Source organism: Trichechus manatus, unplaced genomic scaffold (assembly GCF_000243295.1).
Source record: "Trichechus manatus latirostris isolate Lorelei unplaced genomic scaffold, TriManLat1.0 scaffold00092, whole genome shotgun sequence".
In the NCBI taxonomy this organism is placed as follows: Eukaryota; Metazoa; Chordata; class Mammalia; order Sirenia; family Trichechidae; genus Trichechus; species Trichechus manatus.
The window spans coordinates 7,980,378-8,004,722 of NW_004444028.1; the positions used below are offsets into that span (position 1 = coordinate 7,980,378).

At 37.6% G+C, this 24,345-nt stretch overlaps 1 protein-coding gene across 2 annotated transcripts in view; it reads right to left on the reverse strand.

Moving 5' to 3' along the window:
- ATP11B (ATPase phospholipid transporting 11B (putative)) overlaps window positions 1-24,345 on the reverse strand; it is an 81,147-nt gene that overhangs the window by 49,392 nt on the left and 7,410 nt on the right. For both annotated transcript variants that reach the window (XM_023736828.1, XM_012557259.2), the window contains exons 3-11: window positions 22,565-22,645; window positions 17,364-17,471; window positions 17,040-17,168; window positions 16,317-16,420; window positions 12,704-12,751; window positions 10,665-10,729; window positions 8,840-8,921; window positions 1,536-1,686; window positions 221-418 (exon numbers count right to left, since the gene is read on the reverse strand). In XM_023736828.1, coding sequence (XP_023592596.1) covers window positions 221-418; window positions 1,536-1,686; window positions 8,840-8,921; window positions 10,665-10,729; window positions 12,704-12,751; window positions 16,317-16,420; window positions 17,040-17,168; window positions 17,364-17,471; window positions 22,565-22,642 — 963 coding nt within the window. In that variant the 5' untranslated portion in view covers window positions 22,643-22,645. The remainder of the gene's footprint in view (window positions 1-220; window positions 419-1,535; window positions 1,687-8,839; window positions 8,922-10,664; window positions 10,730-12,703; window positions 12,752-16,316; window positions 16,421-17,039; window positions 17,169-17,363; window positions 17,472-22,564; window positions 22,646-24,345) is intronic.

The following is a 24,345-nucleotide window of genomic DNA, read 5'->3' on the forward strand; positions in this document are numbered from 1 at the left end:
TGAAATTGAAAAACCAAGGAACAACACTATCTAGAAACAGAGTGTTAAGTAGGAAGAGAGACGGCTTAAGATTTAAAAACGGGAAACAAAAATCAGAGGTGAAGCAAAGCAGAGCCGTTCTTTGGTGGAAGTCTCGTAATAGTTTCTGTTTTACTAGTCTTTGAAAGTGTATTATTTTGATAAAAGTAACAAACAAGAAAAACAAAAGCATCAGTTTCACCTGTCCAAGCTCTTCATTCAGATCTGAAGTATTGACTTGAGCTTTCTGATCTGATTCTTCATGATAGAGATCGAGATCCCAGCCAATGAAAAATGATCCAAGAAATTTCTGCATTTCGACTGTCACATATAGTGAAATTGGAATGATGAAATTATAGAGTACCAAAAAAGCAAGGAAGTCTGAAATAAATTTCAGAATCTAGGAAAAAAAAAAAAAGGATTGTTTGATAAGAGAAAATGCGTAAGAATTTCTTCAGCACTACTGCAAAAAATTATCAGAAAACTTCATGTCTAAGTGAACAGAACATCAACTATATTCTGAGGCAGAACAGTATTAGCTGAAATTCATTAATTGTTTTTTTAACACTACATTTTCTTTGCTTATTTTATCGCTTATTAGACTCTTGATCAAGGTAAAGGAAGAGAAGATTAAATTAAAATTAATTTGTTAAATAAGCTAATAAAAAGCCTGGTGTGATGGAAAATAACTTCAGCAAAATTATCCTTAAAACCTCTGTATAAAACCTCTGTACTATCTATTCTACTCCTACCCTTCAAAATAACAGATCATTAAAAACTGACTGTAACTTTAAAAAATTATAAAATAATTGCTAGGCTAGAACTGCTGGCAATTAAAACTTTTCAGTACGAATTATACAGGAACAGCCATCTTCAATGGCACAGCAGCCAGCACCACATTTCAACATGGACTCTGTGAAAAGTTAACCATATAATCGTGAATGATACTGAGAACGTGTCCCTGTGATTATCTACTTTTTGGTCTCCTTAGATCCAAATTCGTTTTCCAATATTTGTATTTTAATCTAAAGTGAAATTTGGAGAATAATTATTTACCAAAATTGAAGTTAAATTTTATTGGTAGTCCATATTTAATCAGTTAAAATTTTAATTTGGATATTGCCTCACACCATCAATAGACTGACCAACAAAACACCTTGAGTTATTCAAATATAACTGCAAATAAATCAGCTTACTCTTTAATTCATTTATGATAAGGTATCGTAAATGGAATAAAAAACTAAATTTGCAGTGTTGAAAATAGAATGCAAATATAGACTGATTTTAATTTTTGTGACCCCTTGTAACTATCCAAGTCGCACCATACGGGAACACAAATGCTGATGTTCGAACATGACAGTTGCAGCTCTTCATTTGCAAAGTCATTCTGTCCCCTTCCGTATCAGTGGTTTTCAGAGATGACAAGAGCCCCTCCTACCAGAAGTCACCACCGAAGCGTTAACTGTGCCGAAGAATAAAGCCTCCTTTACAGCAGAGCCAAGAACACCATAAAATACCTTACTACTATTTCTCTGATGTTCTGTTTTTTGGTTATACCAAGGTTCATCCCATTTTTCTTCGGCTTGCCATGTGTATTTCAAGATAGTACTGATGATGGCTTCAGAAATAAGGATTATTAGGTAAATTATCAAGAATGTATTCATCGACCTGAAGTGAGAAGAGAATATAAAAAAAAATTATGTGTTACTATATTCATTGGCTTAGAAGGTAATACATGACAGTAAATAGGATATTAAAATATGAAGTACTACTGTAGCTATTTTGAAGGACAGTCTTCGTTTTCCAGAAACGACCATTCAACAGAATCTATTCACTAGCAATAAAAGAACCAATACATACAGCTTACAAGCCTAACTATTTAACTATAGTTATGTTACTGTCCAAAATGCTTACAGTAAACGATAGTTTGGGCCAGTTATTTTTACCATAGTAATTATTCTAAGATTTTTACATTTTCAGGATCTATCCAATTAAAAATGTACAAAAATAACATTTATGTAGTGTTAAAATTTTATAAAGCTTCTGTCACTTTCATTACCTTAGCTAATCTTTACATAAAAACCCTGTGAGGAGGAGATTATAATACACTTTTTCCAGATGAAGAGCCCAAAGCCCCCAAATTATTCTGTAAATTTCCCAAGATCACACAAGTCAGGAATTGACTTTAGAATTCCTCTTCTCTTTACTAGGCACACTTAATATTACAAATCTTCAATTTTAAGTTTAAAAACTTAAATTTTTGATACAATTAAATTTTTATCATTGAAAACTCAAATACATACAAAATAAAGAGAATTGTGTAGTGATGCCCAACAGGTCACAGGCTTTGTAAAAACTCTTCAAGATGGCAAAATGCCTGAACTCAGATTTTTTCCCCCAGGCCCATAATTTATCCTTATCTTAACTACGCAACAACTTGATATTCCACTCTCCTCCAAGGTAAACTCTATACTGCAGTGGGAGTGAGTGGGGAGTGAGGGGCTCAAGAAAGGAATTCATGTTTTCTGTTTAGCTACTATGTGTTAGGCACAGTGTTGAACTCTTCACTTACAGTGTCTCATTTAATTCTCCCAACCAGCCTGTGAGACAGGCATTGCTTGCATATTTACAGATGAGAGAACACTTGGTTTACAGGAATTAAACAACTGGTCCAGGGCCACACAGCTAATAAGCAGGGAATGTGAAGTTCCAACCTTCATCTGCCTGACTCTAAATTCTGCTCTCCTGGCACGAAACGAGTCCTGTCTCCTTGTTATCCTGCCATGATGCCTGGTTTATTTTCACCTTCTGTCTTTGCTCGCGTGGTTCCCCTCATCAGACCCATTGTCCCTCTTGCTTATATTATTTATTTTTCAAAGTGTAACTCAAAAGCCATCTCCTTCCTGAAGGCTGTCTTAATCACGTTAGTTTGTATTCAACGTTCTCTTAATGAAATTTAAAACTAGTACTACATTGCGTGTTAGCTATAACTTCCAACTTGATAGAAAACTCAGAGAGGAATTGTATCTCAGAAAACCCAGCACAATAATAGATCCATAAGAAACAATCAATAAATACTTTTAGATTGAGTTTTCTCAAATAGAATTCATTCAATAGCTTCAAAGTCTCTTAATGGTTCATGAATAACACCACCAGAGTTGAGACAGTAAGACCCTGGCAAATTTTCTGTATTTATGTGTTATGTATTAACTCTCACTGATGCCCCATCGCCAATCTCAACTTAATATTACAAGTCTTCAACTTTAAGTTTAAAAATATAATTTTTGATACAGTTAGAGGAACTTTTTACCATGAAAAATTCCAATCTATATAAACACCTAGCTTCAACAACTATCAACATTCTAACATTCTTATTTCATTTACTTTTTTCCCCCCAATATCAACCACCCATTTAATCATTATTTTTCATAGTTCTTCTATTTTGTCAAAACTAGTGCTGACTTTCTAACTGGATTCTTGCTACCGCTGAGGTTTGAGGGTTCTTTATATTTTTAGATATAAGACCTTTGTTGGATTTGTGATTTGCAAATATTTCCTCTCAGTTTGTGGCCTGATCATGATTGGATTTGTTTGATAGTATCTCATATGGTCTATCTTAATGGGCTTTCCATGTGCGCTTAAAAAGAATATGTATTCTGCCAATGTTAAGTGTAGTGTTCTATAAATGTCAGTTAAGCCACAGTGGTGGACAGTGCTGTTTAGATCTTCTATACCATTGTTACTGATTTTTTAAATATTTCTATCAATTACCGAAAAAAGGGCACAAAATTTCTAACTATGTTTATGGATTTGTCTATTTCTTTTAATTCTGTCAGATTTTGCTTCATATATTTTGAAGTTCTGTATTAGGTTGGGAGAAAGATGTGGCAGTCTGCTTCCATAAAGATTTACAGCCTTGGAAGCCCTACGTAAGGGTCACTATGCGTTGGAATCAACTCGATTGCATGAGATTTTGTGTATCAGGTATACTCATTTATAACTGTCATGTCTTCCTGACATACTGACCCTTTTATTATGAAATGTCCCTTTACCTCTAGTCTTGAATTCTATTTTATGATATGAATACAGCCACTCTAGCTTTCACATGCTTACTACTACTAGCATGGTGTATCTTTTGATCTCAACCTATCTGCAGCTGTATTTAAAGTGCATGTCTTCTAGACAGCACACGGTTAGCTGGGTCTTGCTCTTTTATCCAGTCTGACAATCTGGCTTTTATTTAGAGCATTCAGTGCATTTACATTTAACGTAATTCTTGGTCAGATTTAGGGCTACCAGTTTGCTATTTGTTTTCTATTTGTCTCATTTGTTTTTTCTGTTCTTCTTTTCCTGCCTTCTTTTGTATTTATCAGATATTTTTAGCATTCAATTTTAATTGCTCTATTAACTTTTTTGATACATCTTTGCCTTTTTTTAATGGAAGCTTTTGGGATTATAATACATGTCTTCACTTTATCGCAATCTACTTAGAGGTGATATTTTATCACGCCATGTAAAACTAGGACCTTTGCAACAATATAGCTTCTTTACTTCCACCTGCCTTTTGTGCTGCAGACTTACATATGTGACATCTGTGTGCCTTAAAGTCCACGATACACTGTTACACATTTTACTTTGGACCAAGACAAACAGAAAAACCAAACCCGATGCCGAGGCAATTCTGACTCACAGCGACCCTACAGGACAGAGGAGAACTGCCCCACAGGGCTTCCGAGGAGCGGCTGGTGGACACAAACTGCTGACCTCTGGTTAGCACCGAGCTCTTAACCACTGCGCCATCAGGGCTCTGAACTGGGCTTTGAACCATCATATATATTTTAAAGAAATTAAGGAGAAAAAAAGAATACATACATAGTCTTTAGATCTATGCCCATATTTACCATTTCTGACCCTCTTTATTACCTCTGTAGAGCCCTAGTGGCGCAGTGGTTAAGAGCTCGGCTGCTAACCAAAAGGTCGGCAGCTAGAATCCACCAGCCGCCCCTTGGAAGCCCTGTGGGGCAGTTCTGCTCTGTCCCGCGGGGTCGCTGTGAGTTGTAGATGGCGACAGATTTGTTTTTTTTGTTTTTCTTTTGGTTTATTCGCTAAAGACCTTCTTTAGCATTTCTTATCTTATCATGCAGATAGTCTGGAAGTGAATTTTGTTTTTGTTTTTCTGATAATGTCTTTATTTCACCTGTTTCGATGAATAGTTTTGCTGAATATAGTATTCTGAGTTGACATTTTTTTTCTTTTAGTACTTTTCAGAAGTTGTTTCATTGTATTCTGGCCTCTGCTATTTCTGATGAGAAGTCAGACATTCACATATACGTAGTCCCCAACTTACAACGGGGTTCCATTCTGATGACTCCGTTGTAAGTTGGTTCTGATGTAAGTGAAATATCCTTTTTTTTTTTTTAAGTTTTCACAGACTGCTGTACGGCAGTATTTTGAACCGTAAATCATAACATTGAACACCTGTGAGTGAACATCTGAGAATGGTAACATCAGCAGACTACGTGCTGCAATGTATGTAGGACATATTACTCACAATAAGATGGTCGTAAGCGCAGCTTGTCATGATTCAAATACGTCGTAAGTCGGGGACAATCTGTAGTTTTCTGTTTGTATGGGATGTGTTTTTTCCTTTGGATGTTAGCGATCTGACCACGCTGTGCTTAGATGTGCTTTTCTTTGTGTTCCTCCTGCTCGAGATTTGCCGATCTTGGTGCTGTAGTCCAAAGTGGTTCCTCAAACAATTTAAGCCATTCTTTTTTCAAATTTTTTCCACCTGTGTTAGCTACCTAGCGCTGCCAAAACAAAATAAAAACCAGGTGGCTTTAAAGAACAGAAATTTATTTTCTTACAGTTCTGCAGGCTTAAGTCCAAATCAGGGTCTCTCGGCCGTGTCAGTTCCTTCCGTGGGCCTCTCTGCTGCTTGCTTGTGTCCGCCGGAGATCCTCAGCGCTTTTTCGCTTGTAGATGGGTCCTCACGTGGTCTGTCTCCCCATGTGTGTCTCTGTGTCTCCTCTGCTCTTTTTATAAGACATCATTTCCAAGTGACCAGGTTTGGGACCCACCCTATACTAGTGTGACCTCATAAATGTAACAAAAGAAAACCCCTCCTTCCAAACAGGGTCATATTTATAGGTATAGGGGTTAGGACTCCAACACATACACTTGGGGGCCACAATTCAATACATAACAGCCTCTTTGTCTCTCCTTTTCTGAGGACTTCAATTATACTTATGTTAGTTCCCAAATGGCTCTGAGGCTCTGTCCATGTTTCTTCAGTCTTTCTTCTCTCTGTTCCTCAGACTGAATAATTCCTATTGACCTTTCTTCATGCTCACTGACAATTTCTTCTGCTTTTCTCAATCTGATGTTTAGCCCATCTAGATTTTTCAACTTGCCATCCTCGCTTCTAAGCAGCATCTGGCTGTATTTCTTCCAGGACAGATGTGTTTGTTCTTCTAGCAGTCCTGTGGTACACTGAATATCTTTGCAACACCACAATTCAAAGGTGTCAATTCTTCGATCTTCCTTACTCACTGTTCAGCTTTCGCATGCATATGAGGCAACTGAAAACACCATCACTTGGGTCAGGTGCACCTTAGTCCTTAACATGATATCTTTGCTTTATAATACTTTAAAGAGATCTTTTGCAGCAGATTTGTCCAATGCAATGTGTCGTTTGACTTCTTGACCGCTGCGTCCATGGGCATTGACTGTGGATCCAAGTAAAATGAAATCCTTCACAACTTCATTATTTCCTCCACTTATTATGATGTTGCTACTGGTCCAGTTGTGAGGACTTTTGTTTTCTTTATGTTGAGGTGTAATCCATACCGAAGGCTGTGGTCTTTGATCTTCATCAGTAAGTGCTTCAAGTCCTCTTCGCTTTCAGTAAGCAAGGTTGTGTCATCTGCATATCGCAGGTTGTTAATGAGTTGTCTTCCAATTCTGATGCCACGTTTGTCTTCATATAGTCCATCTTCTCGGATTATTTGCTCAGCAAACAGATTAAACAAGTATGGTATGCTAACTGCAAGATCTAAAACTTTCAGAGACACTTTCTACTGAGTGCTTTTTCTCTTGGGTATGGGTAACCCTTTTCTTCACGTCTGCGTACTTTTGATTGCAGGTTATTATAAATGATACACTGTAGAGATGCTGTATTCTTTGTGTTCCTCAGAAGAATGCTGATATTTATCCCAGTAGGCAGTTAACTAGGCTGGGTCAAATGCCAAACTCTGTCTCCAATGCAATGGGCAACAGCAAAAAATCTCTGTTCAGTTCTTTCAGCTCCTGCTGCTGCTTTTCTGCCAAGCCTATTGGAGTCTCCCGCTGCACTTGAATAGTTTAGCAGTCAGCCAAGGATTTGAGCAGAATTTATGTGTACGTTTTGGGGTTCATAGGAATGTGTAGGTTTGGGGGTTCATTCCCTTTTCAGGCTCCTACCTTTGCATTAGTTTCCCCTTCCCAGCTGTTCTCCCACCTCTGAACTCTGCCCTCTGACATCTCAATCCAGTAAAACTGAGGCTTCTGATGCTCTGAGCAGTGCACAAATTGAAGAGTGCCTTTAGGCAAAAAGCTGCAAACTCTAAGATCTTTCCCCTTGCTGTTACCATCTTTTAAGAGTAGACTCCTTGCCAGTTTCTGTCTGCTTTTAGTCACTTCCCTGTGCTTCCAAACAGTTGTTGCTTTAAAAAATATTTTGGCACAGATTTTATAACTGTTATCTACAGGAGGGATAGTCTAATCAAAAGATTCTACCATTACTCAATAGCATTTAGTTTTTATTTTTAGTAGACTTTACATTTTTAGAACAGTTTTAGGTTTGCAGAAAAATTATGCAGGAAGTACAGTTTCCATATACCCTTTCCCCTCACACACTGTTTTTCCTACTAACATCTTGCATTCTTGTGGTACATTTGTTATCATTTATGAACCAATATTGATACATTCTTATTAACTAAAAGCCATAGTTTACATTAGGGTTTACAATTCTACAGCTTTTGACAAATGCATAATGTCACATCCGCCATTACAGTTTTACACAAAATAGTTTCACTGCCCCCAAAATGCCCAGTGCGCCACCTGTTTATCCCTCCTCCCTCGCCCCAGGCCCCTGACAATGACTGAACTTTTCACTGTCTCTACAGTTCTGCCTTTTCTGGAATACCACGTAGCTGGAACCATACACTATGTACTGAAGGTTGCTCCACGTTTTTTCATGTCTCGGTAGCTCATTTCTTTTCAGTGCCAAATAGTACTCCATCGTACGGATATGTCACAGTTTGTTTATCCATTCTCCTACTGACTTTGGTTACTTCAAATTTTTGGCAATTATGAATAAAGCTGCTCTCAACATTTGTGTGCAGGTTTTTATGTGCTTATTAAAGTCCTAATTTAGCACCTACTATATGGCAAACGCTATGTAAAATGGGAGATGTACACAAAAATACAGGAGTTCCTGGGTGGCATAAATGGTTAAAGTACCACCCAACTGAAAGGTTGGTGGCTCAAATCCACCCAGAGACGTCTTGAAAGCAAGCCCTGCCGATCTGCTTCCGAAAGATCACAGACATTGAAAACCCTGTGGAGCCAGTTCGACCCTGGCACACATGGGGTCGCTGTGAGTCAGAACTGACTCGACAGTACCTGGTTTTTATACAAAAATAAAAGAATCTATCCCTATCCTCAAGGATATCATCTTTTGTTTACTCGAGACACACACCCCCACACCCCATTTTATACATATATGAATACACATATCCATAATTACATGTATATGTAAACAAAGTGAGAGTTCCCTTACTTTTCTACTGCGGACCGTTTCTGTGACTTGCTCTTGTAATTTAATGCCATTTTAGTTTCCATCCCAGTGTATACAGCAACACCTGCGAACAAAACACTCTTTTAAAATAACCCCCTAGAATGTTGCACAAGAAAGAAATACACTCACTAACACGGAAGCTTCTAAGAAAATGTACTGTCTGAAAGCTGTTACAATTTGGCTGTCCTTTAATTCTTTGAGTTTTTAAACGGCTTCTCAAGTCCAATTTTGGGGAAACCCAGTCACTCAAGTGCTGTATTGGGGAGTTCACGGGGGTTCTGTACTTGAGTTACATCTGAATTAAGGAGATATTATCTGAGTTGGAACTGATGGAGGAAAAGGATTTGGAAAGATGAAGATAGCGAGGAACGCCATTATAGATGGAGCAAACAGTTTTAACAAACACAGAAGTGGAAAAGCACTTCCGTGAGGTTGGAACAGTGTGGCGGGGTCAGTGTGTGAGGGGCCCTGAATGCCCAAACCTGGAGAACAGACTTCACTCTGCAAGCACTGGACAGAGAACATGGGAGTCCGGCAGAGTAAATGCAGTGAAACCAAGAACAGTGCTGTTTTAAAAATCTGTGCCGATGTGAATGACTCTGAGATGAACGATAATGGCAGCAATAAACAGACTAAAACGGGAGAGTAAATGAAGTTAGGAGAAACCAGTCTTATAGGAAAACTATGGAGTTAGACTTTGGTTTGAATGCTTTATATGTATATATATAAAACTTTTGGACATATACCTAGAAATGGACTTGCAGGGTCATTTGGTAATTCTGCTTAACTTACCGAGGAAGCAACAAACTGTTTTCCACAATGGCTGTACCATTTCACACTCCCACCAGCAATGGACAACAATCCCAATTTCTCTACATACTCACCAAACACTTACTTTCCTTTTTATTTATTTTTTTTGATACATGGATTTCTTTATTGGAGAGTCTATCACACAGGTATGAGATGACTTACAGGTAATAGGAAAAAACAGAATGAGGAACAAGACCTCAAGCTGTAGATGGCCAGTGAGTAACATAAGCCAGGCAGGCTATGAAGGGCCATTTCTGAAATGGGAGGAGCTAACTGAGAGATTAAGGTCATCATCAACTTTACACTTTGCCTAGAGTTGACCCAGTGCGTACTAAATTAATTTAGATCTCCAAGGCAATAGCACTATTTACTCATCCTTCTGATCCAGTCAGTGTCTCCCAACAGTATCTGGTATACAGAGCTTGATAAGAATTTGTTGGCTAAGTGGATGGATGAATGAATGAGTCAGCAGTCTCATCAATCCAATCTAAAAGTGATCGTAGTGGAATTATAGATGTGGCCTTCTGCACCCTGATACCAGGTTAAACTGGTTCCTAGGCACCACGACTATAACCCGTTGCCTTCGAGTCAATTCCGAAAGAGTAGAACTGCCCCATAGAGTTTCCAAGGAGCGGTTAGTGGGTTTGAACTGCCGACCTTTTGGTTGGCACCTGAGCCCTTAACCAGCGTGCCACGAGGACTCCACCATTACTGTAAGTGATGGAATTATCTTCTTAGAACTAAGTTTCACAAATGTCCACAAAGGTAATAAAAGAGTAAGGTGATAGTCTATTAACTCAAAAATACAAGTCAACAAAAAATACAACACAAAACTACATTAACACTTAATCTTTATAAGAAAATTATTATCACAGGCAATATTTGATTACATGATAAATTATTCAATCAGAAGGCCACAAATGCTGTGCATTTTAAATACCTCATATAAAGCATCAATATGAATCTTACAATTAGAAAATTTTAAATATGTACAAACCAAAAATTTCTTTTGTGTTTTTTAATCTGGCTCCACGAAGCAAGAGACTCTCTGGCCCCAGGGGTCTAGAAACAAAACGAAAAAGCACTGAATACATCAAAAATTCAATCCAGTTCTAAAGTAGGCTCCTCGCAGAGGGGTGCTGCTTTCATACAAACCCAAACAGCAGCTACATGCAGCTGCCTGGGCCAGTCACGAAGTTAGTTCTGTAACAGCAAATACCTGCGTTAGCATCTCAGTCACTTTAAGATTCGTGGCTCAGAAACAAGGTTACGTCTGTAAACAAACTCACAGAGCCACTAGTTTCAAAGTTTCTAAATGTGAGATACAAGAAAATCAAAGATTGAGCAATGACTTCAAGTTTTTTAGCAGAAGATGAAATTTAAATTTAAATTTTGAGCAAAATTAATAAACAGCACTGGATGGAAAAAATACAGAATGACGATGCAGTGTGAACATAAAACGTCGTATGATCTGTGCATGAATGCGGGAGTTCTGTACAAGGAAAATCACGCTGCATTACAAAACCTAATGTAGAGAGTGAGTGAGTGCTTCGTCTAGGCAAGCTTGCACGGCACAACTTGACTACTTGCACTGCATACTTCCTGGAGTCTCTCGGTCTTCTTGCTGTTTGAATTTCTCTCCATAAAGGAGATAGCAAACGAGAAGGAATAACTAGAAAGGAAATTGTATCTTCTTAGTTATAAAAAAAAAATATGAGTTTGTCATGGATAAGCAAAAAAGTCTCTTATTTGGTTGAAATTCTTTATGATTTTCTGAAACATGCATACACAGTTATTCAAATCAAACAGAATCTGAGCCAAAGATGATGATGTCCAAAAACCCAAACACTATAAAAAATGCAATGAACCAAGCATGGCCAGGTGTTCGGGATGTGGTTAACAAGTGTGGTTATACTAGGCAGTTATATTTAGATCACACTCTACGGATATTCCAAAATCAATGTCGCAACTATTCAGGAGCCATACAATAGTTGTTTCCCTTGGTGGTGTTCCAACAATGAACAGAAATGCTTTAAGATCACACTGGCGTATGAAATCGAGATAGAAAGCTTCAGATTAAAAGATAATTCATCCATTTACTCTGGTTGCTTCAGCAAAGAACATAGCTCAAGTTTTTAACCATTCTAAGAGCTGAGTTACAGTACCTTAATGTAACTGAGACTATGTATCCATATGTTTTCTGCTACTTTACTACAGAAATCAAAACAAAACCTAGTCACAGTTATTCGGCAGGGTCCTACAGACAGAGACTTCGTTACAGAGTTTACTGAGTGCATTCCTATATGCTGGTATACGACATTCCTGGTGGCTTGTCTTGAGGATTTCATTAAAAAAAAATAATCAACTCTTTATGTCAATGGTTTTATTGCATGCAGCCAGTATAAACTGAACATGTCCCCAGAAAAGACGGGGAAAGCCAATTTGACTAAAATTCAAGGGCTGATACCAAGACTGATTCTAAGGCCTTGAGGTCATGAGTAACAATGCAATCTCATACTACCAGCAAATCTTTGAAACGATGCAAGTCTTTCACTTAGGAGCCACGAACTGATTCTGAATATTGAGGGAAAATAAAACAAAAAAACACCGGAAGAGTACGAGGCTCCCGGTTAGCCGCTAAAAACTCTAATTTATGCCGAATGATTCTGAAGTGAAGATCGTATCATTTATATCTGTCACATACTGTACAAAACATTTTCTACATTCTAGCGTTTTAGGGTTGTGGGTTTAAATACATAAGGGTCGGAATAAAAATTATGTTTCATTCTAATGTTACTACCTACCATTATTAGAAAAATAAATACAACTTCAACAAGTAATCCACTAAGTCATTCTGACATCATTTTCATGGGATTTGTTTCACTGTCACTTGCTGTCGCTACAGATGAAATGCTGAATTAAAAAAAATCAACCTTTTCCATGATATGCTATTACCTAATTTCCCTTATAACATGATTTTATTCCCTCCCCCAGTTTTCATTTAAAAGGAAAAGATTCATGCCAATTTGTCCTTACCTTACAATTTCTTCCATTTGCTGAGTGATTATCATCCGTCCCATGAATCTATCAAGGAATTCACCATATTACAAAAATATAGAATATCACTTACGACATCAATGAATGAAAAATTTTAGACACAGTGTTGGTACTATTCTTGTACATGAAAAAAACTCCAACTTTTATATATATTAGTGGTCCAACAGTTACATAAGACATGATAAAAATAAATACTTATCAGTCTCCAAGCTTTTAAAAACTTTGATATTCTTTCCATCTCTATTCCAGCTAGGAATGAGGCAAGGAATGAAAAATGTTTTTAAAAGGGTGACGCAAATGTTACGTATTACTATTATTTTTAATGTGGTCATCATGACAATTTGTAATTCCTACACAAATTATTTTTAGCATTATTTAGCCAACAGTAAATGGTTATATATTTCATCAGTTTACTAAATAAAGTCAGCTGTGACCTGCAGGTCAGTGGAACCAGATCATTCAATTTACCACTCATTTACTTATTCATTCAACAAATATTCACTGAACACCTACTACATGTGAGTTAAGTAGCAAGTACAAAGAGCAGTAAGAAGAAAACCTATCAGTGAATTGCAAAGCTTCTTTAACCCGACAGTCATACGTAAACTTTCGGTAGCCTGAAATTTAGAGTGAGTGGCCTGTGATGATAATGGATTTTCATAGCCTGGTCTTCCAGTTCCAACCTTCATCACCACAACAGCCCCACAGGAATTCAAGTATACAAATTATAGACAGAGCCTCATGTAAATCAGTTAACTGGGCAAAGAAATATTAAGCATTCCCTTCCAAATGTCCCCTACCAGCCTCCTGTTTTCAGGCCATAGAGCCTTCATCCTTGGAGGCATTTAGCTTCATTACAGCTATAAAATATCATCATTAAGAATACTGGTACAGTAAATATAAAATATTTTTTAATCACAAAGTAATCTATATTCTTGGAAGACATTTTAGAAAACACAAGAAGAAAGAAGATAAAAATTAAAAAGCTGCTGAAATCCTATCACCAAGAAATAACTGCCAACATCTTGACGTATGTTCTTCCAGGGTTTTCTCTCTTTATTACAGCTATCTATCTATATGGTGAAGAATGTTGAATACACCGTGGACTGCCAAAAGAAGGAACAGATCTGTCTTGGAAGCATTACGACCAGAATGCTCCTCAGAAGCAAGGATGGCGAGACGGACTGACACAGTGGCTGCCACAATGGGCTCAAGCGTAACAGTGATTGTGATGATGGCACAGGACTGGGTCGTGTTTTGTTCTGATGTACCTGGGGTTGCTATTATGAGTCGGAACCGACTCAACGGCACCTAACAATAATATATCGCTATCTATTTATTCTTCTCTCTTGCTACCTAACTGCCTAATACATAGGCACACATGTTATTTTTACGTAACTGGGATCATATCAGAGCTACAAGTTTGTATCTTATTTATTTAACATTATATTTCAAGCATGTTCATATCTCACTGAATTCTCTGAAAACATTATTTATAATATCCACATTTCACCTTACATTCCGACCATATATCTATCTAAACGTTCTCCTACTTGGGCATTTAAAACGTTTTCAATATTTCACTTACATATAACATACAGTAAAGTGTAAAAATATAATTTTATATATGTTATCTCTACAGCTATGAATTTCTCAAAGACAGAAACTATACTTACTCATCTTAGTTATCTCACATCATAATGAGCACACAGGTGTTCAACAAATATTTGCTGAATGAATGAATAACAGCAATCAATAAATTTTAAGTAGCGGTATATAATTATGTGCTATTTTTCTATTATGAAAGCTTTCTGTAATAGTTATATTACATTTATGTTTAAAATAAAACATATGCTTTAAGAAAGGGAGAGGAAAAGAGAAAATAAGGGTAATACCTTATATGTCTAAGGGTAAACTATTGCCTATTAAAAACTTTTTTTTTACTTTCTCCTCATTTTCCAAGATAATTTAAAAACTATCTACCAAAGAATTAGTCAAATTTAATTTCACATTAATCTGATGCATAATGGCACATCATTTTCTAGTTTTTAATAATTTTTTTTAAATTCTCCATTGTTGGAGACCAGGAAATGGTGGCAACACAGAAATCTTAAAGTATTTAATTCTTCACAGTTAAATGTATCCTCTAGTTAAATGTCCTTAAAGTGTATGCCTCCAGATTTTTTACAGTTAATTGGAAAACCCTACGCTGCATTTGACTGCAATGCAAATATAACATTACATAGAGAAAACTCAAAACATGTAAGATATTTGAAAAAAAACTAATGATAGGATTTTGAAACTTTCAACCAACCAGTTGCTGCTGAGTGGATTCCGACTCATGGTGACCCCATGTGTGTCAGAATAGAACTGTGCTCCATATAGGGGTTTCAATGGCTGATTTTTGGGAAGTAGATCACCAGGCCTTCCTTCTGAGGCACCTCTGGGTGGACTCAAATCTCCAACCTTTCAGTTAGCAGCCAAGCATGTTAAATGTTTGCACCACCCAGAGCCTCCTTTCGATGAACAGACAAAGATATATAACGTGTCAAGAAGCTGAGGGTGATTTTGACAATGCAGTTGTAATTACTATTCTATCACCAGTTATTGAGTAAAAATAAGTCTTTAATAACAAGCTGTTTCCATTTTGTAGACCACAATAACTGGCAGAATCACTGAAAGGTGATTTATATTCTATTTAGTAAACTGTCAAGTGAAAAGGAGCTAGTTCCTCCAGTTCTTTCTCTTCTTTTGAAAATAAAATCTTAAAAAAATCTAACACACTAAAAAAAAAAAAAAGCTATCTAAATTATAAAGGACCTAATTTAAAAGTAGTATATGCTACTGGAGGCACAGTGATTAAGAGCTACGGCTGCTCACCAAAAGGTCAGCAGCTGGAATCCACCAGCCACTCCTTGGAAACCCTATGGGGCAGCAGTTCTACTCTGTCCTCTAGGGTCGCTCTGTGCTGAAATCGACTCGATGGCAATGGGTTTTTGGTTTTATGTGCTAATGCAGGACAGTAGTGAACACAAAGACAAAGCCCCTGCCTTCAAGGAGCTTCTCCCTCAAAAAAAAAATCAGATAATTTTTTCCTAAAGAAATAATCCGACTGGTACTATAACTACTGTTATAGCTATAAATTGAGCAGGCCAGTTCGTAACAAAGCAGAAGGTAATGGAAAAGTACTAATGAACAGAAACATTGTTTTTTGCTTTTATATTAATATCTTTTGCCTAGAATTCTGCCTTTCGTTTTTGTTTTTTTCTTCTTTTGTTAATTGCAAACCTCTCCTCCTCTGTAATGTTTTTAATTAGCTACAGATTTCAATACAGGTTTATGGTTTTTTAAATGAGGTCTGAAAATAGGACTTAAACTGAGTATGAAGTGAGTATACTGAATATCAGAGCCCTGGTGGTGCAGTTGTTAAGAGCTCGGGTGCTAACCATGAGGTCAGCAGCTGGAATCCACCAGCCGCTCCCTGGAAACCCTACGGGACAGTTCTACTCTGTCCTAGAGGGCCGCTAGAGTTGGAATTCACTTGATAGCAGCGGGTCTGGTTTTGTGATTTATGGTGAAGATCACACCATACCTGTACAAGTCTGCTTCTGGCTGCTGACATTCTATCACAGCTATGAGAGTATCCAAATTGGCAACTGTTTGTAATACTGCTGTTTCTGGAACTGCCACATGTGTCTGAGGGGAAAAGAAACAAGAGATTAAACTGTACAATTTCAACATTTAAAAGGGACCTTACATATAATCTATTTCAGATGTAAGTTTTTTTTACAGACGAAATCACAGCACACTGTATTTGAGAACACTCTGCTAGACAGCAGAACAGAGGAGAGAAAGAAGGATGTCAAATAAACAAGCAAAGGAAGCTTCCTGATTACCAGTCTACAGAGGTCATTTGCATATAAGGAAATTAGATTTGTCTGCACAGTAACTTCTACTCAAAGTTTATCATAAGCATTTTATTATGTTTAATAGGAAAATATGTGAATTTTCATCAATGACTGTACTCTGAAAATGGAAAAATTTAAATTTACCCCTTATCTAAAAAGCACCAAAAATATTAAAAAGATTTTATTTTTCCTAAAAATACCTCCCATTTTTCTTTAACTTGAATCAACTAAGCCACGTGAGGCTACCTTGGAAATAAATATAAATAACGTTCTTTTTAAAGAGATAATTAAAAAAATTTCTCCTTTATCAGACCCAACTTTATTACCTTAACCAAAGGGAAATATGGCTCTAACGCAAAGAAGCTGTGTTTACCAGGAGTGACACTCAAACATGTACATGAACAAACCTTCAGGTTGGTTTCTCCATCCAGACTAGCAGTGGTGACATGACATGTACCATCAGGTCGATCTGAAGACAGAAGCACCAAATCTGCAGGGAAAATTTCATCTTTGGCTATTCGAACAATATCACCCACCTATGAAGAATTGTGGAAAAAGTGAATATACAAATTTTAAAAGTCAAGGCTTTATTTTAACTGGGTTCTAAACAAGTGGCCTGGCACAACATTTTAATGTAGGAAAGCAGGCTCTTAACTAAAATATAATCAGATTAGAACAACGTGCGATGATGCCAAAATACAGTGGATTTCTATTATTTACCAGATGCATACCCGAATGTTTTTTGATCTAGTTTTTACAAGGCCACCACTTCGAACAACATAAACAGGAGCTCCGTTCACTTCATTATCCGAGTTATGTCGCAACCAATCTTCGTACCCCTGTAAATGTCCGCAGAATAAAAATTTTTTCAGTATAATCGGAAGATGCTTTTATGAAGTGAGAAACAAACAAAAACTCGCGTTTCATTGAGTAGAATTACATGAGACTATCCTGATCGTATACTCCTAGGTCTGTGACATTCGTCCCCACTGGAAACACTTTCCTCTCCCGGCTCTCACCATACCTCCCCCCTTCCAGTTTCCACTGAGCTGATCCTGATCACAGCAACCCTATGCGCGTAAGAGGAGAACTGCACTCCGGAGGGTTTTCAGTAGCTGATTTTTGGGAAGCAGATCACCAGGCCTCCCTTCTGAGGCACCTCTGGGTGGACTTGAACCGCCACTCTTTCGGTTAGCAGCCGAGCATGTTAACCGTTTGCACCACCTGGGTGGCCCTCTCTAGCTACTCCTCCATTTCTGTATCGGAAGCTCCTCCTATGTCACCCCCTTAGGGGCCCTTTACTCACCCTTCACTCTCTCTCTAGGAGACTTTTTCTGTCCCCATGTCTTCAAATACCACAAATATGCTGCTAATTCTGAAGTTTGTATCTCCAGCCCATCTCTCTCTTTTGGACTCCAGACTTGAATATCCAACATAATTCTTAGTATCTCCATTCTGATGTCTTCTAAATATCTTAAACAGACCCCAAGCTGAACTGATGATGTTATCCCCCAAACTGTTTTATTTCCAGTGTTTCCCATCTTGGCAAATGACATCACCAAGCTGCTCACGCCAGACCCTCTGGGAAGCCATTCTTGACTCCTACCTCTTCTAACACCTACTCCATCACCAAGCTCTACTGCTTCTACGTACAAACGATATCTTCATCATAGAATGTAAATTCACAGAGCATTAATCCATCACAGAACATAAACTCACAGAGCATTACTTCAGGTGATAAATAGGAAAAAAAAAAAAAAAAGGAACAGATTTAGAAACTGAGGTTGAACTCTTCCACTTCTTTAAACAGACCAACAGAGTTAATTTTACTGTTAAAAAAAAAAAAAATACGGGAGGCTATACGGATCATCATTAAAAAGGAAAAATATTAAGCATTTCATGTTAAATGTTAAGGAGGGAAATGATTTTTTTAAGTGGAAAAGACTTCATGTGTTATTTTAAAGAAAATTCAAGGCCTTGGAGATGCAGCACAAGTACAGGCAATGAAATGATATCCAAGAGATGATATTAAGTGATAAAGGTATGGCAGAGAACAGGTTGTGTTCTATGCTATTCTGTACATTTGCTTATGTGAACACTGTATAGATATTTGGACTAATGTACAAATAGCTCCCTCAGGGGAGGCAAATAGGAGGCCAGGGGTTAGGAGTATAAGACAGACTTTCACTGTATGCTCTTTCGTACTGTTTCGATTTTTAAAAAAATATATGCATCTATTCTTTAAAAATATTAAAACACGAAAAAACATAAAGCAAATACTAAACATTTTTCGAAGGCCTGTTTTTTTCAAGGGAAAACTCTTTGGAAATCATCTTAAGACACTTACATTGGCTTTGTTTAAGCTGTGGTATGTCAATGATAGAGAAATTTGAGAGTCAAAACACTTTTTCTGAAACTGTCAAAAAGCACACTTCCTTTAAATAGCCAGATGACATTAGTGGCAGAGCAACAATAAAAATATTATTGTTTTTTATGCAGCTTCACAAATTCCTTCTGATTCATCCTACATATTACTGCCAGATTAATCTTCCCGAAACATTGTTTTAATTCACTACCCTGCTCAAAACCCAAAGCTTACTGAGCAAAGACTGCTCCAGCCTCTTCAATTTACTACCAGTTTACATTTCCAGTATTACCTCTGACTACTTTCTTGTACATTACTCCAACATTAGTTAGACCTGTCATTCCCCAAAACACGTCCTGCTGTTTCTTGCATTTGGAACTTTGCCCCGTATTGTTTCCACCTCCCTTTCTTCATCTATTACCATTTCAGCCATATTCAAGACACAGCTCGAATAATATTTCTTCCATGAAGCCTTTCTGGATCATTTCATCCCTTCTCGGAACATCTACAGCTCGCTGGATCTTACTACTACTTTATTAAACTCTAATGTTTTAAAATTTGGTCTAAGCCTCCCTCCTCATAGGTTTTACGCTCGTAGATGGCAAAGACTATCTTATTTAGCAAGGCATTACATCTTGCACTGTACAACTAGAGAGAAGACCTAACATGCAAAATATAGCTGGGAAGAGAGAAAAACAAAACCTTGACACCCTCACTCATTAAAGTGTAGATAACTGCTAACGGAGCCGTTACTATCTAGATAAAAGTGCAGGGCAAAGGCAAACGAAAAGGGGAGAAAGCAAGCTTGGAACATGTCAATCTTCCTAAAGTTTGTTCTATTCATAGCAATGGATACATAAAATAGGAGCAAAGTATGGAAGTTCTCTGTTTATTAAATGAATAAAACTTCGGAATGGCTGATTCAAAAGAGAAAACTCAGAGTTCTGAAATTGTGTTTCTGAGAAAGGGAGAAAATCCTTGTCGATCGCTTTCCTCTTTGAAAACTACAAGACCATTCATATTTCCTTTTTTGCCTCAGTTGCCAAGAAGCTCACAATGAAGCTTAGTACTCAACTGCAATAACCGTATGAACATACAGGTCTAAGGCATAATCTTTCTCCTTCTTCCCTTTAGGTTTATTTTTTTTAACCCATTTTGGAGGGAGACAAGTTGTCAATTTTTATTATTAGTTTACTAAACTCTAATTTGCAGACACATTTACCAGCTTTCTTTTTTTTTAAACTCAGTGAATGAAATCACATTCCATTTAAACCCTCCATATTTGGCCAAATACATACTGGAAGATAAGGATAAGAAGTATCACAACACTTTATATTGCTCTAAAGAATATTCAATGGTTTCATTCATTCATTTACTCACCTACCAAGCAAGTATTTATTGAAAGCCCACTATGTGCTAGGCCTTGTTCTGGTCACTGGAAATGAACTGGTAAATAAAACAAAGTCTCTGACCTCACAGAGCTTCACATCGCAATGAAAGAGACCGACCAACTAATAAGCATTACTCAACACAACAGCACGTAGCGAAAAATGATCAGCAAGGGCAGAGCGAGAAATGAGAGCATGACATGGTGGCCAGGAAAAGCCTAAGTTTAAGTGACCTGAATGAAATGAGGGACTGAGCCGTGCGGCTGTCTGGTGGAAGAACTTTCCCAGAAGGGAGGACAGCAAGTGTTCGGCTGAGAGTGGCGGGTACCAGCTGTTTTGAGGACGAGGAGAACAGTGTGGCTGAAGCACGGTGAGCACAGAGAAAAACAGCAGGAAATAAAGCACAGCCAAACCTGTGAAAGCCGGAACCTGGAAGAGGCGGAAACCTGTCAGAGAAAGAAAACTCAAATATTTTCCACTAATCGAGAGCGACAGAGAAGTGGTAAGACTGCACCCTGTCAAAGATGGAAAACTTTAAAGACCCAGAAATACAAGGTCATCCCATTGACTTCTGACTCTCACAGGTTTCACTGTAGAACAAAAAATCAGGACTAGACTAGGCTGTGTATGTTTCTGTCGATCACCGAAAAGATGGGTTTTGGTCAGAGTATAATGGGAAGTCTCTGAAGAGTTTTAAGTGGGAAAGTATATCATCTGATTCATGTTGTTAGGAGATCAATCTGGCTGCTGTGCGAAACCGCAGAAGGGCAAGAGCAGGAAGTGGGAGAACTGTGAGGAAAATCCGCAATTGTCCAGGCAGGCGACAATGGTAACTTGGACTAATACGACAGAGTTTGAAGGCAGGAGGAAATAAGGGTCAAGGATGATGCCAAGGTTTGTGGCTTAAGCAACTGGGTGGATGGTAGTGCCATTTAATGAACTGGGGCACTGTAGTACAGTTTTACAGGAAAAAAATCAAGAGTTCTGTTTGAGGTTTTTATGCGATATCCAACTGGGAACGTTTCACAAATCGTTGCATATGTGTGTCTGGAGTTCAGGAAATAGTTTCAGAATAGATATAAATCTGAGACTCATCAAAATATGACACCTTAAGCCACTTAGTTGGGTGATATCAACTAAGAGGGAATGGTAGATAGAAAAGAGGTGAAGGGACAAATGTGTGTTACTTTGATAGAATGAACATCTGCAAAACCAAGTAAATATATACTTGTGTGGCATGATCTGGATGCTTACTGACTTACACACACAAATTCTAGTCTCCAACAGAAGAGTGAAGAAAGGGAAGCCAAACAGAGCTGAAGCGTGATATTCTCTGACATACCAGATAAATAAATAATTGCTATCTCTAGGCTCTTCTTACCCTTCTCATGTAAGTAACAATGAATATATCTCATTTTAGAATTGTTAAAATGTTTGTCAACTGGAATTCCATGTCAATTTTAAACCTTGTCCCTAAACCTTATAAAACAGAAATTTACCATATTTACACGAGAAAATTCAATGAACTCTTTCTCAGGTGAAAGAGATCACCTTTGTATAATTTACAAGATTTTCTGAGAAGTGGTAGCTATGTAGACATGACATTTCTAGAAATGTCTTTATTTCTTACTTGGTATGTTTAACCAATAATCCTGTTTGTATCTAAATTTTAATGCCAACTCAGACTTGGTTGAAGCTATTTCCCCCAGGGAACTACTGCACATAAAAATCAACTTCATCAGAGAAAGGTATAAAAAGTAGGAAAACACTATACACTTTTATTTTGTGAATGTCCATGCCTGGAGATTTTACTGCAGGATTTTACATTCCTTCCTAAAGCACAGCGCTTTAGAACTGTATTTCCTTTACATATTGCCAAACTCTAATGAATATCTATTTCATATCTTAACTGCTCTGCATGTGTAAATGCTTGCTTTTGGATGCTTCCTAGGTGTGCCAAGGGAACAGCATATTGTAACAATGGTAATTATTCCATGAGTCACAGGTACCTGAAATATAAAGTGGCTAACTCAGGTTAATTTTACCATATGCAATATTGACAGGTTTGCTGCTTTCTTACGGAAATTATTTTCACAACAACAAATGTTACTTTAAAGTAGAAATATTTAGCAATTTCTGAATGGCAAGGGGGAAACCAACAACAGACAGCATTTCCTACCTGCTTTATGGCGGTTACCGTTATCACAAAGAATAATGGAAGTCCACTGGTAATCGGACTGGTAGGTGTATCAATCATAAGCTATATAAAAGACAGAACAGAGTATTATATTTCTATATTGTATGTCACACTATTCACATCTAAAATCTGATAAATACCGGGAATTTCAAGAACAGTACACAAACGTATATTGTGACCCACAGTAAAACATATTAGGAGACAGATATTATGCACAGGTAGAGTTTAGTTTACAACTTCACTTTGTTAGCTATTATACAGGGTTGGTGGAATATTGATTGCAAGCCTAATATATTGCTAGAGTGGACTCAGCCACTCTGCTTTCTTACAGACAGGGTACCTGAGGTCTTCCTCAGTATTTGCCTAGGACAGCAGCTACAGCTGCTCAGATCTCATTTCACATCTCTTTGCACATCCAGATAAATACTGAAAAGTCTGCAAGCAATTTTCACCCTGGGATTCAGAATAAACTCAACACTAGAGAGAATTAGGAATGGGATTAGGGAAAGTGTTTTTTCTGTAACTGGTTCTGTTACACCCAGAACAACCAGAGGGGTACAGCTAGGCAAAAGATGTTGCAATTATGAACTAAAATCATACAATTGAGGTTTCACTAAATTGCTGAGGAAGTAAAGAGATATTGGCAATAACTACGTTTAGTTATTAGATTCTTCTTCTAATGACTTATTAATGTTCCTTTACTCTATACAGGCCAATTAAACTCATTTTATTCCACAGACAGGCTGAATTCCTGATCTTCGCTAGTGATTTCACAAACGCACGCATGTTATGTGGATAAGGTTAGTATAAATTCCTCACTTCTTTGAGAAAACCAGGCTGATGTTCTACCGACAGAAAATCAGAAGTACCTTCCCTGTTCATAAAGAAAAGTGATTTTTTAAAAAAGTAAATGCTTCCTGGAGCTTTAAAATAATTACTTAAGTTTTTTCTTCTTTTAAAATCTCAGGTCCTTTTGAGAGAAAAGTTCAGAGCCTACATGACAGTTCAGTGCACACTGACAGAGGCTGTCCAGACCTGCTGCACTGTTCTCAGACAAGGGCAGCATCTTCAAAAGAAAACCACAACCCCAAACCTTAAAGCTTGACTTGCACTCGGCTCCACAGGCTGTTCTCTTGATATTTGGATATAAAAGTTACAAGAGAAATCCCCAATACTGTAAAAAGCCACGGAGTTTATTCTGTAGACAAAGCCACCCAAAAAAGCACAATTTGAAAATTAAGAAACTGTCAAAACAGTTTATAATGAACACAGATTTACACAGTAAGAAAATGGTCTCCTGAATAAACAGTCTAGATTCATGCGGATTAACTAATACAATTAAAAGCCAAAAGTAAATTACTTTGTAAAAAGAGGGTTCAACAGGCAGAAATGTGCCCAAACCAATATGTGCTATACATTAAAAGCCAAAACATATTCTGAGGCAGAACATCTGAAAGATACTAGATCACGTTCTTGGCTTAGATTACGGTTTTCAGCCCTATAGTGCATGAGTGATGAAACAAAACACGGTTCACCTTAAGATTCACAGGCTACGATCTTAGAAACCTGGAAGTGGCGTAGATCATTGTGTCAGGGAGACATGAATCCCAGTGAAGCTCTGCAGAAACAGTGGTGCACACTCTTCTCCCCTCGGGGAGAGCCACACTACACACGAGCAGAGTAAGCGCTCGAAGAAATGCCGGGTAAAGAAACCAGGCACTCCGACCACCGGCCGTTCTGGAACCCTCTTTTTATATATATAT